The following is a 16175-nucleotide window of genomic DNA, read 5'->3' on the forward strand; positions in this document are numbered from 1 at the left end:
TCAAAGCCAATGGGAAACTGAATTATGTCTGCTTCCACAAATGACAAGAGACATCTGAAGCAATAAATAAATTACTGGCAGCATAATACAAACAATTTTCAAACACGGCAACAGAATATGGGGGGTGGGAGGAGTTACTGGTATTTTTCTGTTTCACATTATGTTCCTCATTTTATGACACAAGGAAGACTCGCTTTAAGCTAATTTGATGAACAATGTAATTAAGAAAAAAAGAGAATGAACTTGAAAGCTTTCAGAAACCCAGTCCATATGTGACACTGAGGCCACTACAAGCACCCAAATAACAGATAAACAATAAATATTTTTTCCAAAGCAAAAAATAGGCAAGAAACTCAATGTACCTGTACTTAGTATATAATTACAGAAGCTGCCAGAAGAAACTAGAGTGGGTTTATAACAAGCAAACTATACTACAGCAAATACCAGTAGCCAAGGCAGCTTATTCTCAGCGTGAGAAATTACCACTCTTTTGTTGATGGACAAAATATAAACAAACAAACAAAAAATCACTGAGCTCACCCCAAGCTTCTATGAAAGGCAAAAAGAATCAGAAATGGAGATGATTTGTAGTATGCTAAACTAGATCTGTTCACACAGTCTTATCTCCTACTTCCTATGTACATAAATCCCTTAAGAGAAACTATATGAAACTGACAGAGGTTGGGGGTTGGTTTTACTATTTAAGGAAAAATTAAGATAGTGAATGATGAGATGATGAGTCTTCAGTGAATAATTTCACTAACATGTTAGCATGACTCAGCAGTTTCAAATAGTCTTAAACCATTGTTATATATGTTTTAGTTATTTGTTCTGCATTTGCAGTTTCACAATCAATAAAGAAGCATTTAAAACAAACTCCTCCTTCCTCATGTTCTTGTTTTACAATTATTCTGGTCAAAAATACATATGTGGTAAATTTTGTATTTTTATAAAAAGAAGAGAGCTATAAAAAGAAGAGAACTGAGCCTTAACTGAATTTCTCTTATGAATAGGTCTTGGTGTAAAACCATGATTTTTTAAATTAGTATTTACCCATTCTCCAAATATCTTTAAGGTCTAATTCTGTTTGTCATGTGAAAGATTTCTCAACTATCTGGTGATGCAACAGTTTCACATTTTACATCAATACACACATAACAGTACAGCATTTGTCTTAGCATGTCATATGATTTTTTTCTTAAACAACTTACCCAGATAACTACTAAAGATGCAGCATAATATGATGTCAATAACATTGAATTACCAAACATCAGAATAAAACACACTACAAGAGATACCTGAAAGAAGAAAATAAAAATAATTAAATTTAAAACAGAAAAGGTAAGAATTGCCCAAGTATAGAAATCACCTTGTACGAACTGCTTTAAATTTAAAGACACCTACTTCACAGCAAGTACAAGCTTGATACTCAGCTTACAGAATTGTTCTGAAAACACTGATTATAAGGACTTAACGGCGACAGGTAGCCAAGTGTAGTTTATTATGTTAATTTATATTTTAAAAGTACTTATAGACAAAAAAGATCTGATCATAGGGCTAACTCATCTTACGTGATATACCAGCTATATTTTTGAAGTTATTCCTAACATATTGATTTTTTTCAAATTATTGTATTATTTCTCCATCCTGTTTGTTATCTTTCAGAATCCTGGACAAATATAAGAATGTTGAATAAAATGTTTGTTGTCTTCTTTCTTCCAAACCGAGAAGCATACATTTAAAACATAATCATCACCGAAGTCAAGAAAGCAGAACTCTGACTATTTGATCATATGTGCTTAACTATATGAGGTTGAAAGTCAAGGCTGAAATACAACTTTTATGCACCATCCTGATCTCCTACTGTGCTTTCTTTTTAATAGAAAGCAAGCTGAATTACATTTTCTAACTTGGAGAGCAAAATCAATCATCAACCTCTGTCGTCTTCTATACACAGGAATAAGGAAAAAAAATGTAATTAATTATAAAATATACAGACTTTTGTACTCCCCGCTCACACAGTTTTCCACAGAAAAGTGGGGGGGAGCAAAAATTGAAAACACCACAAAACAAAGACTGGCAATTTACTCAGCCTTATTAAGCTTTCTCTGTAATGTAACATGATTGTTTATCATGATCAACCTCTGTCTTCTATACACAGGAACAAGAAAAAATAATGTAGTAAGTTATAAAATATACAGACTTTTGTACTCCCCCCCTCACATAGTTTTCCACAGAAAAGTGAGGGGGAGCAAAAACTGAAAACATCACAAAACAAAGACTGGCAATTTACTCAGCCTTATTAAGCTTCCTCTGTAATATAACATGATTGTTTATCTATCTGAAAATAGGCTTTTTATGACACTTTGGTATCAAAATTATGATATAGCTATTGACATAAGCCAAAAGGTTTAAGTATTTCATCCTGCTTCTGTAAAAAATTACTAAACCAAGATACTTATTTGCAAATTTTCCTGGTAAATTTGACCAGGAACAAGCATTTGGTGTGCCAGGTTTATATCAGAAATCAGTTGCATAGAAATTAGTTGCATAGAACTTACTACTGTCTTTAATTTATCATTTACAGTATTTCAAAATATGTTTGAAAACATATGAAATACAATTTAGCTCAAAGCTTCTTTCCTGTGGTAAACATTCTCTGTGCCCACTAAATTTGCATAGCACAATTTTAGCAAAAATATATTTTTAAAGACAACCATATTTCTTCAAAAAAGTTGTTTACATCTTCCTGTATATTTAAAGCTGTCATCTCGCTTCAAAAAGCAAAACTCAAGGTAGCAAAACTTGATCGTTATCTTTACTTTAAAAATGAAAATCAGATACATTATGCAGAAACTTACATGCCTTTTATTTATCATCTCCTTCTTTTGTTGACTTTCTCACCCATTTTTGAAAAAATAGTCAGACTAATAATTTTCTTTGTCCTGCTTTCTAAATATCTCCCCAAATAGTTCAACCACAACATCTTTGCATGGTCAAGACTACAGTAGTCTTCAAAACCTTATTTTAGCTGGGGTTCTTCCCCTTCAGTAATAAAGACTTACTAACACTAAGTTTTGACTTACTAACATCTCATTTTTTTGTTTCTACTAACCTATGGCATGAGATGAATGCTGCCTTTTCAACTTTTTATTGCTCATGCTCTATTACTTGGTATGTTTTCTAGTCTGTTGTTCGAAACAGTATCTTCAAGTCCATGGAATGAGTAGAAGACAGAAAGGCGAGGCCAATATTTCTACAAATCTTTTAGGTTGATAATTTTTCTAGACTTCAAAAACTCCTGTGCGCCAGAGGGATCCTAGTTTCTGACACTGTGATATAAATATACATAAGATCAAATATTCAAATCCAGGCCCCTCCATCCCTTATTACTGCATCTTTTCAAGCACCTTGCAACTAAGAAAAACACTTCAGACAAATGGCCTCTTTTGATGCTCTGACCTGTTTTAGGGGATTTAAATTTAAAAAAAAAAAGTATTACCATATGAGCAGAGAGTATCTTCTGTAATTTGCAGGAGTCAATATAACCCATAATACACACAGCAAATAATGAAGCTATCTAGAATCAAAAATGAAAGATAAATTTAAACAATTTGCAGTAGTGTACTCTTTCTAGCAGAACACACACTCATACAAAAAAGTGATTATTCAAGCAATCAAACTAACTTTTATTGCTACTTTTTTGCTAAGTAAATACTTAGACATTTCATGATGGTTTATTTCAAAAAACCTGTTGTGCTCTGAATAAATATTCACATATATTTGATAATTGTTAAGTATTCAGCTTTACAAAAATGCAAGTCATCAAAACACAGCACTAACACAGTATCTTTCACCCTTAGATTTAAAAACACAAAACAAATCATTCATTAACATTATTTAACCGTAACTTTTCAGCAAAGTATGGGAACATCCATTATTTGCTGCTGAGGAAAATGAGATTCATTGATTAGGCAGCTTGCTAAAAGTCACATGGGAAATTAATGAAATTATGAATTGAACTTGTAATTTCAAATTTCAGGCCCAGCATCTTAAACAGGTTACAGCAATGAGTTTCTAACAATATTTTACAGAATGTAATGGCTTCCTCTTCTGCAGTTAGGAAATTTGCATATCACAGCATATATTGATTGTTCAAAACTATCAACTCAAATCAAGCAACATCTGCTTCAAGTAGGACAGACAAGTGAAAAGGTATGGGGATACAGATGGATTTCAATCAACAGGCCACATTTCAACCAATTTAAACACTAAGAAAGTGTGCTATATGACAGTATCCTATTGCTCACATTAGCATTTACTATATTTCAACACTAGCTAAAGTTACCTCAACTGTCCAAACTCTCAGACAGTAAGATTATGCCACTACTCACAGGCTCATCAAAATCAAATAGCAAATCATGCAAGATCATGCCAGATATTACATGCCATGCAAACATTGCTCCATTTAAAAATTTTGAATAGCCTAAAGAGATGCAAGATCAATGCCTTTTTTATTTTTGTACTTCAATATACGAAGTTTTTTCTTGTTCTGCACTTGTTCTAAGGTACTGATCTGAGGCCGAAAGCTGCTTTTAAGAGAAAAATAAATTTCTTAGTCCTGGAAACAGAAGACTGAGTGGTGTAAACGGTCAACTCTTAAATTTAAGACTAGAAAAATACTGATGTGATAAATGGTGTGAATCTTTCCTGAGAGCAAGAGTGAAATCTGGCTAAAAGGAAAGCATTGGTATAGTATTGAACTCAATGGCTGTCTATTCAAAGCAGTCAATTTGCCTAGATAAGACAAAGAGGCTATTTAGAGGTGAATATGGTCTTACCTGTGTTAGAAGAACAAACTGAGCAAACTGCCAGGGAAGCATGAAAAAGATATTAGAAACACACAGTGCAATCAAGCTTCCTGTATTAATATTCGGAATCCTTGGGAAAAAGAGACAGAATAGACATCAGTAAGTAAAATTACACAGTTATTTGCATATTATTGAAAAGTACAATAAAGAACGCAATAAAAACAAAGTGACCTTGGAAGTTAGCTAGCAATACTGATAAACTACAAATAACACTACTCAAGTAAATTTAATATTAATTTTCCATCAGTTTCCAAAAGCAATAGTTCTGATGCTTAATGTTCCTTAACTATTTGATGAGTCACTCATTACCAAACAAGTCTTTTCCTGGCAGCATGTAATATAGCAGGCCAACCTACATCACTTGCAGCGGTCCACCTTCTTGTAACAACTCTAAAGTCAGGTCACAGCCATTTCCATTTCAGCTGGGATCACAACTATTCTCAGAACAGTCTGCATTTTAAGGTGATGTAAATCCTCTCTCTCACATTTTTTCCATATTTACTTTCTGCAACTTTCTGCCAGTAATCCTGAGTGAGGTTTCAGAGCAGGAGACAATGACAAATAAATGAAACTCATCTTTTAACTGAAAACAGCCCATTCTCTATGTCCTGCTATAAGTCTTCTTTATTTAATCCTGTGTTAGTTCTGAGTTCACTTCAGAAACATGTCATGTTTCAAATGTCACTAAGTGGCCTCCAACAGATGAAGACACCATAAATATTCTGCTGTAAAACCCAAATCCAACAGATTACAGCAATGTTACCAAATTCTGTAAAATTTTCTTCAGCTTCTTTTACAAAGCCTGAAGATTAACTTCTATTGGAAGTCATGCTGAGCATGAGTGTAATGTATTAAGTAATACATTGTGATACAAATGTGATACAAGTGATACAAATAATGGAGAGTTCTAGTCTGTTTCAAAGATAGTTCCTGTATTTCATTGGAATACTGCTATACATAAAACAGAGCTGCTCTTGAAGCAGGAATTATAACTGAGAAACAGAAACTTAAAATGCTTATCTCCTTTTTGGAACCTCGCTCTCAAATGCTTAGATTAAATACCTACTTCTCATCAGTAAGCAAGCCCAGGTACTATTTTATGTACCAAGATTTGAAGAACAAGAGTGAATCTATCTAATAAAGAAGTGTCATAATTATAGGTACAGAATACATGCGCTCTGATCATCCTAACTTAAAGTGTAACTTTCTTGGTTTTTTTGTTTGACCTCACAATTTAGCATGAAGTGAACAGGTGTCCTTCTAATATGAAATCTAGCAATCACTCTACAAACTATTCCTCAAAATATTTTTCTGGAAAGCATGTATCTTTTTCTCGCCTAAAAACCACAAGTTAGTGATAGATGAGCACAAAATATTTTTTGTTTAATCATCAATAACTACAAATCAGTATGGCCTAATAAAGGAAAATCTGGGGTTACAAGTACAAAGTTCAGCTAAATCATAAATACACTGCAAACCTGACGCAATGGAGTTGGTGGAAAAGCCCTCAAATATTAACGATCATGCTTAGTTTTCAAGACAGGGGCAAGACAGTAACACAATCATGCGCAAGTCAGAAACAACCGCTGGGCTAATAAACTCAAGAGCATCCCTGCACTGATGTAATTAGATTGCTCTAAATCATTGAACTACTTGATTAGACTAGTTAATTAGTCATAGAAAACTGCAAGAACATACTAGCTTATGGGTGCCTATAGCATCCTCCATTGCATAGCATAGGCTTATTCTAAGTGCAACCAACATACCACTCTCCAAGAGGGACAAAACCAATTGATGGAGTATCAGCTTGTTTCTCATGGGAAGGAAGTGACATCAACCAAAAATTCTGATTTTTAGTTTAGATACGTATTTGCCAACACAGTAATTCTGATTTTTATTTTAATCATGTCTTCAAGTTGCAAAGTTTTTCCTTTTAATAAGTGAGTAATATGACTGCAGTTCTACTGGTGCAGCGTCTGCAATGTAACAGCCACAGGAAAGTTTCTATGTTAATGATATCACTGCTACAGCACACAGAGGCACTTTAGTATTTAAATAAATGCATTTAAAAAAATGTCCTATGACATTCAACTTTTTCAATCCTTGTAAAGAGCTCAGTATAAATTGAGAGGTACCTGAGAATATAGGTCAAAAGCAACATCTGAAGCACAAGGAATGGGTATGAGAAACTTTCACGAAGAGGTGGAGTCCACATGACACGGGTGCACTAAAAATAAGAACTGGGTTAGCTGATAACATTTGCTGCTACATTTTCATAAAACAATGCATTTGTATTTCAAAATGAATGACCACAGATACTTCAATAAAGCAAAAACCAAACTACATGAGATTTTACTCACAAACTTAATAAAAACAAGCCAGGAAGCAGAAAAGAGAAGGAAAAAAGGAAGCAGCTTCCAGACTTCAGGTCTATGATGCACTGTTTAATTAAAATAGATCACTGCTTTTCCAAAATTAAATGTGGCAGCGAGAGAACATCCAAGCAAAAAGCCAGGACAGTAGCTGCTTGTCCCTGCTTCTGCTGAAATTAACAACTCATTCAAATTAACAACTCATTCAGGTAACTAAAACCATTCTCAAATTCAGGCAGCAACTTATCACACTTAGAGAAAGTGGGTGGAGAGAGGATCTGACGGATAAACCGACATATTCTTCATTATGCTAGAGTTCTCTAGGTTATAAACATTTCACATCTCTACTAGCAACAGCACATGAAATATAAAATCCGAAGCTGACCTCCAAAACAGGGCAGTAGAATTGAACACATGAAATTAAGCTCTTACAGAGCTTATACTAACTTATATACTTCGCTCTTTAACCTAATAAAGCAAAGCATAATACAATGAAGTCAACTGAGTAGCTTTTCCATTAATTTCTTGGGGTTCATGGGAAATGGCTCAGCCACAACTATCATCTCCAATATTTATATTCAGCTCTTTATAAAGTGCTTGCAGATGGCACTGACCATCAAAAAAATAATTACAACTTCAGAGGGCAACTTTGACATACAAACAAAGAGGTCCAAAATGGCTAGCAATAGATTTGCACTAAAAATTGGAAGTAGGTTCTTTACAACTGCAGGACAAAAACGTAGTTCATGTTGATATGGACTATAATGAACCTATGAAAGCTTATAGGATGTTGACGCCAGGATGTTCCTTCTCCTTCACTTCGTATCATCTTAAAACCATTTTTTAAAATACTGTTTTACCAAAGAAGTCACTAGAATCAACACTATACAATTCCTTGCTTATTGTCTTGCTATTTCTCAAATACGTTAAATTAATAGTGTAAAATAAATGTATAGAAATAGTGTAAAATAAATGCAAAGTACAGAAGTCCATCACATTAATCAAACACAGTCCTTGCTGTCTAAAAGCACTCACTGTAAAAGCTCCACCCTGATTACAATTAAAATAAACCTTTCATAAATATATATACACACACACTAATGTGTTGTCTTCAGCTGACTGCACAGATGTGATTAGTTAAAACTATTTTTATTAGCAATAAATATAATCATGATTATTCTAAAGCAGTGTAGTCTTTTTGATCATTTTTCAAGATTACAGCAACATTTGATTTACCAAATCTTTTGATACTGGAGGAGATAAAGACAGGAAAGAAATGATGAGCATATACAACTATAAAAAGAAAGCGTTACCTTAAAAAGTGGATTGACTAATGAAGTCCATGCTATTTTTCTATATTCGGAATGTAATACTAAACTCAATCATACGTGGATGATTTATCAAGGCTATAAACTAACTTTGCTGCAGGTATAAATACATCAGTTCTGCCTAAGCTTGAAATCATTAAAACACAGTAACACAAGCACAGCACAAAGAAAAACATACTGCCTTAGGATCATCAGCTCAACGCCAGAAGGCTAACCGCTTTTACAAAGCATTAGATCTGAGCTACCAAGACTTGCAGATGAGGCTTACCCATGTAGTTCAGTCCCATCCTTCCAGAAAAGGAAAGCAAATTTTTAGCAACTGGTTTAGCTCCCCGGTCCGTACTGTTGAACAACATGCAAGATAATTTCCACAGAATCAGAGGCATATCGAAGAGTTAAATAGTTTTTTATACACACACGCACACATGCACACCCACTGCATGTGATTCAACAGTACGCACAGTGAAGCTAGACCACCTACATACGTGTAACTACATATATAACTTACATGTATAACCATAACTCTATATACACGACAATATCAAACAACTCTGAATTATTTCATTAGGTACAGTACAAATGCAAAGAGCCAGCTAGGATCTAACACTGCACCTCTGCAAGTAAGTCTTGTTGCTCTCCAGAAATCCATACAGTTGAGCCTGAATCAGGGTCACCCTACTTAAGCTCTACCTAAGCCCAGACTATGTCTGTGTAGAGCTACGCAGACCTAATTTCATGCCATTCTCCAAAATACATTATCTGTGTTTTTACCCCCAAGTCAAGTCATCCACAGAGACAGATGAGCTCTCCTACAGAGTCTCCTACGGGTAGGGGAACTGCCTATGCCATAGTGAAATAAATGCTTCTTTTCATTATTGCTACCACTATCTTTGAAGTTTTCAGCTTGTTCCTTTCTGAAGTTACACTTTATCACCTTCACAGACTTGGCAAAACAGTGCGTAGTCTATCAGTATTTCCTAGCAAAGGATAAAATATTCACCTCACTTCAGAATGCCATTACAAAGAATGGAAACCCATACAAAACTTTGTATTTACCCTCTTATAGCACCAAAAAAAAGTTTAGAAACTCTGTAATGTTTACCTAGTCTGGACCAGGCAGTTACCATCCATGGGTGAAAATTCTTCATGGAAGATATTTAGAAAAAAACATTTCAAATGAAACTTAAAAATAAAATAGCTATTTCATCACACAGATTTTTTGTTTTACAAGAAAACTGTCAAAGCTCACTAGGCGTAGAAACATCTTTGATTCTATTATGTGCAACTACATATTCTTACTACTCAGTCTTCTATCAAGTTCAGCTCAGTAAAATAAGAAAACAAAACACAACTTTAATCCTTAACAAAATCACAAGGGACCTAGCTTCCATCTAGAAAATCTTCACAGTACAACTGCATTTTAAGTAAAATTAAAAAAATATTTATATAAATTTATATACATAAAATGAACATTAAAAAACCAGAAAACTGCCCAAGAGTATCAGAATAAAAGCCATGACTTTTCTTACAAAATATGAAACAGTGACATGAACAGCATTAGCTGGGGACACAGGGAGATCAGGGAGATGTTTTAAGCGACAGTTTCTTTTTTTTTTTTTCCAACGCAGCTTACTAAAGAAGTTTAGCATTGGAATTCTCTATACACATATACTGTTTCTAAATTCTGTGTATCCTGGCTATAGTACATCAGTACTACAGAGGTTTCTTTGGGGTTGTATATGTGTGTGTGTGTGTGTATTCATGAATTTCCGGTAAAATACATAGCAATTTAAAGAAAACCTCCTCCATTTCTGAAGCTTGTTCATATGGTACATCTAGCCCAGTTATGTCTGGAATGGACACAAAACCAGAATATTTTGACATTTTGAAACTTGAAGCCATTGTGCTACTAAGATTTCAATCTTAGGACCACTTTACAGTATATTTCCTTTCTGAATTTTTTTTTTAAACATCTAAGGTGACACATTGGACTGTACTATACATTTTTGAGTCATAGGCTATTTTGCTTTCAATAATGTCTTACTCCCTTTAAATTAATCCCCTAATAGATAAGCAACATCATTATCTTCAATGAAATGAGAAATAGCTTAATGTTAAAAAAACAAAAAAAAACCAAAAAACCAAAAAGGAGGGGGATAGGAGAGGGACACCTACCTCTCCATGGTTGAAAAAGAAACACATCACGGTAATGAGGCCTCCTAGACGGCTCCCACTGTGAAAAGAACATGAAAAATAGGTACAATAGAATCTCACAATGGTCAATGCCGCTTGAAAAATGTGAAGCAGCACTCATGTACAGCTAAGTTTACTGATGGGGGAAAGCTTTCAAGCGTCAAGGGAAAGCAATCTACAGCATACATACAATATTAAAATACTAGTTAGTCAGCTAACGTTTATTCCAGAGCAAACCACTCTTCATATATCAGCTCTTCTCTGCAGAACACAAATTTTAACGTAAACAACTTGAAAAACGGTTATTCCATTCCTCACAAACTTTTGTTGAGATCATTACATCTGGTGCTTCATCTGCTATAGCCAGAGCTTGGTCTTGAAAAGTGCCAAATTTTCTTTTGTTTTTTTTTTTTTTTTTAAAAACACCAGACAATAAAAATGGAGTATTTCTTCCCTAAGATATTGAGCAGAAAACTTTAGAATTTGCATGCTCAATCACCCAACAGGGATCTTTGCAAATTTTGGTCTGAATCTAAGACTATGTTAGGGTAATCAAATCAAGCATGTTCAAAGAACATATTTAAAAATGAGTGCATGATGTGGTCAATGCAAGATACAGTTTCTTATGTGAAATACTGTGACATTAACACGAGAAAGTTTTTTAAGCCCTTGACTAGGATTTTTATATGTTTCTAAACCAAATTCAGCTGTTCAATAATTAGCACCATGGAGTCAATACTAAAACCAAAGATATTACTTACATTTATCCCATCTCAAAAAAGCAATAGATAAGGTTCCTATTTGTTTGACTAGATTTGTAATTACTCATGTCCTGTGATATAAAGTAAAGAACATTTTTGTGCACACAAGTGCATTACTATTATGAATGACAGAATATAACATTTTTGCTACTAAACAAAATATCAGCCAGTTGTTAAGATTCTTTAAAAAAACCAAACAAACCTCAGATCCTCTCAGATCCTTCATCCATCACTAATATACAAGTCAAACAGAACAGTGAGTTCTGGGTACAACATCTGAGGATTAAAGATACCAACTGAGTGCTAAAACAATCTCCAGGAATTGTGCATTCTTGCACATAAAACTTAACCTTTCATTCCACAAATTCTAAAAGCATCAACACTGAAAGCCAAAATGACTAAAAGAATGTGCTTAATATTAAAAAATGTTAGTCTTAGAGCACACTAAAAATTTGCAAAAAACCACCCAAAACCAGAAACAAAATTCAAGGTCTATGCAAAAGGTTAACGTTGTGATAAAACCTTAAAATCTAGAATACAAAGGTCTTAATTGTATTATGAATGCTTTAGAGCTATCAGCCTCTATAAGGGATCACTATTTTACCACATGAGAAAAGTTCGGCAAATCTGTAGCACAGAATAGGGAAATGCACCTTGCAGAAAAGGAAGTGAACAGAGCCTATTTCACAGAGGGTTATGTATACTGTTGAGTTAGACTGGTTATCTTCTAACAGTGCAATGATATCATGTAGCAGATACAGTAGTTAAGCCTTTCTATGCCAATATAAAAGATAAAGGATAACTCTTTACGCTGAAACTCCCGTACCATACTACAATTGGTGAAGTACATGCCCATCAGTTGGAACCTACTTCCCCCATGTTTAATATACAATAATCTAAATTTAATAAATAATTAGTAATTTTTAAAGAACTGCAGATGACCTGAACAGTTACACTTTGTCTGGTAGAGTCAGCTCTAGAATAATGAAAGAACTAGTCTTTTGACTTCCTGGGTACAATGAGCTGAAGCTTAAAGTCATCTGGAGAAACGCTGTAATTCATTGTTGATTAACATGCAAGAAACAAAGTACTGAAAAAGTACTGTCAGAAGGAGATACAGGAAATTTACTGGTAGTTCCTCACGATGCAGTATTTGACAATCAGCTTAAGCATTCTGTCTCTTGACTACAAGAATAGAGAGGCAGGGAAGGTTGAGGGGGAGGCAGAATCTTACAATGGCATGAAGTACTTATCATCCAAATCCCATTCCTTTGTCCATAAAAAAAACACTGAAAAAATGGTATAAGTTCTCACCATATTGCTTCAGTTATCTTAACAGAGAATGCTCCAGAACTTCAGACTAACTTGCATCATATAAGATTCCCAAGTGTATTTACATAACCAAAGACCATACACAGAGTGCTAGGGCAGGGACATACTATGTCTGGCAATCTTCTAACCTTGTGGGGAAATTGGTTGAGGGAGCTAAACAGCAAAAACTAGTCCTACAACAAAAAACTAGTCCTACAAAAGCAACTAGCTTTCTGCTAGCTTAACTCTTTGAACAAGCTCATTATACAGTACAGCGAGCACAGATGAGAGAACACATGCTAGCTTGGAGAATAATGATAAAAAAGTGGTCTATCACCCTCCATCACTAGTCAAAGTTGCAAAGAGACTAAAAGCAAATAAAGGCTGAAATATAAAGATTACACATTTTATGAACATATAGGGACACCAAAAAAACCTAGAAGAAAACAATTATGTAAGCTTGAGGTGATTACTGCTAACAAATTCAGGAATGAAAAGATACAGAAAATATTAGAGGATGGTTTCCCACCATCAAATGAGTCAGGCTATGAAAAAGCCTTTCAAAATGCACAGCAGAAACAAATCAGCTTTATGAAGGAGACTTATGCCAATTCATAAGATTACCTACTTCAGCGTAGTAGAATTGCATTACTCCAGATTCAGTTCTTTTATTTTTCACACCTTATGGAAAAGCCTAAATATTCTGGTTTGCTTTGACTAAGAGAAACCTTGGAACAGCCACAATGGCTAAGCAGTCATCCAGATCTAGTATCCAACTACGAATATTCTTCAGAATAAATAAATAAATAAGATCAAAATCCTACCTGCAGGAAACCTGTAGTCGCTTTATTTTTCATAACCCCAGATAACTAGTGTCTTACACCTTGAAAGAACTGCATTTATATTCTAGTCATCCTGACTACCTACGTTACAGATCATTTATATTAAAAACCAAATTACTATCAATACTTGATAGTTATTTATGGTCAACACAGCCCGTCTAAAGAAAGTACTCAGAAATTAAGACATTATTGATTTTTCGATAACTTTAATATATAAAATGTGGGTTTCCATACACCTCCCTTGAGAGAAAAATGACAAGTTAATGATACGGATATTCACAGTTTATCTACTTCCTGAAAACATGAGACATTAATTTCCTATGTTAAGGAATACAAACATATATGCTTTACCCCCACTGTCAGCTCCTGCCCTGCGCTGTTCTTTATCTGAACTATCAGCACATGCTTCAGAGAGAGCAGGAAGAGAACAAAAGACAGTGAAGCCAGGGAATGAGGGGGAAAATGTAGCAGCCTTTTGCTTTTTTTGCAAAACTGACAAATGAAAATAGAGGTAAACAGAAAAATATTTCCACTTCTGTTTTTCTGCTGAATGTTTTTGTATGAAAGTGTATTACAGTTCCTGAAATTTAAGGACAGATACTGAAAACAGAAATTCATAGAAAAAGGGAAGTGTATACATGTCTCGAAAAGAATGCATTCTCTTAAAAAATATTTTACCTTCTCAATTAAATTAAAATTGAAAGAAATGCAATATAACTTGAGGCAAAGCATTGTGAAACTCCAATCTTGGTTAAAAGTATACTGTCATTCAAACTTTGTTTAAAAATGAGTTACACTGATAATTTTAAGAGCACAAACCTGTCAAAAGCTGTTTAAAACCTGCATAGTATTTAGTTTTATCCACAACCCAGTGGTAGCAATGAATTTCACTTCACTGAAATTTTCCACAACTTCTTCCAGCATCATCATTTATTTTAAGCAACAAGTTTCTCTGTCCCAGTAATTTTTTAGTGACAATGTATATATAATAAAAAGCACAACTATTGCACAAACAAATAAGCAATATCCCATAAGGATATTCTAGTATTCACTTTTTCAAATTTAGCATAAAAACTGACAGCTAGTACCAACTAAATAGCTCAGAATCAACTGCCTTACCTGAGGTATGTACCGTATATGAAGAACAGTGACATCATTAATCCATTCAAAAGAAAAATCACAGCAACATAAAAGGAAGCAGGGTCTCCCAACCCTAACAAACAGACAGTTAACACGTTGTCAAATATAGAAGAAAGATCATACTGCTTATAAACCACCATACAATCTGTATAATACAGCACACAGCATACTACCTTAATGTATCTACAGAAAGAGACAACAAAAAAGTTAATGTCACCAAGATTATTGTAGAGATCCAATCAGAAGACTACACTTCTGGGAAAAAAAAAGAGGAGGGGTGGACACAGCATTGAGGCAGTCAGCAATAGAACAAGCCAAGAGGGAAGCATTAACTGTAAAGAAAAAACCTGCAGTGTATAAAAGGCACAAGCATCACTAAGAACATTCTCTACAGACTATGTTTTGACTTCACAGAGCTTTTTAGAATAGGTTTGTACTCCCTACACTCTCACTTCCCATCTCTTGCTCTTTGCTTTCTTTGTTTCATTAGAAGCCAAGAGATTTTCCAATGATGCAAAACTTTCAGTTTATTCATTCACAAACACTTCTGCATTCACACTTCTGTTGTTATTCTCTTTCCCATTATTTCTTTAAACCCTCCTGGCTCTAATCATTTCAGCAGTACAGCATAAAAAGCCTTACTCATTATAGAGACGGTAGCAAAACTTCACAGTTTTGTGTGCAGAAATGATTATTCACCATTGCTGAAAATACAGCAAGACAGTTCTCTAAAGCAAGATGATGATATGCTCACCAAACATGATCGTCTCAATAGTTGGTGTTTTTGTTGGTTTGGTTTTGTTTTTCCAAAAAACAGGAATGAAAAGTTATACATTTATTCACTGTTTATTGCTTCTGACAAAATTAGAGAAAGTGAATCATTCAAGCTCTGAAGAAAGTTCTTATAGCCTTTGTGCAAAGGAAAAATACTAGCTTGTCACCACACAAAGACATTTTAAATGATAAAATGAAACAGCTTCACAGGCTACCATCTATCATTCAGCTTTAACTGACTGTAGAACATCTCAAAAGCGTTTCTCTGCAAGGTACTTTTATCACATAATACTTACTTTACAAGCTAATACCTTAAACGTGCAAAAAAACCCAAAAAAGTGGTAGCATCCAAGCTTTGGTATCAAAATCAAGGTGTAAGATTGAAATTCTTATGCTGAATAGTAGGTCACAAGAGGAAGAGGATTCTTCCCAGAAGAATCACTACACCAGATTTCTCCAAAAGGGAGCCTTGTGGTTACCTTTTTCCTCTTCCTCCCCACTCCTCAAGTTGTAGTTAGGGGAGGAAATACAGAGAGTAAGTTTTTGAAGTGTAGGAACTTGGAATGTATTGGGGATTCTACAG

The 16175-nt window shown here is 34.4% G+C and overlaps 1 protein-coding gene across 2 annotated transcripts in view; it reads right to left on the reverse strand.

The window, feature by feature from the left end:
- The window catches only part of DPY19L1 (dpy-19 like C-mannosyltransferase 1), a 50761-nt gene that overhangs the window by 20890 nt on the left and 13696 nt on the right, over positions 1–16175 (reverse strand). For both annotated transcript variants that reach the window (XM_075143060.1, XM_075143061.1), the window contains 6 exons: positions 14798–14891; positions 10747–10804; positions 7007–7098; positions 4842–4941; positions 3503–3580; positions 1212–1298 (listed from right to left, as the gene is read on the reverse strand). In XM_075143060.1, the coding sequence (XP_074999161.1) occupies positions 1212–1298; positions 3503–3580; positions 4842–4941; positions 7007–7098; positions 10747–10804; positions 14798–14891 (509 nt within the window). The remainder of the gene's footprint in view (positions 1–1211; positions 1299–3502; positions 3581–4841; positions 4942–7006; positions 7099–10746; positions 10805–14797; positions 14892–16175) is intronic.

This window comes from Calonectris borealis, chromosome 2 (genome assembly GCF_964195595.1).
Source record: "Calonectris borealis chromosome 2, bCalBor7.hap1.2, whole genome shotgun sequence".
NCBI lineage: Eukaryota > Metazoa > Chordata > Aves > Procellariiformes > Procellariidae > Calonectris > Calonectris borealis.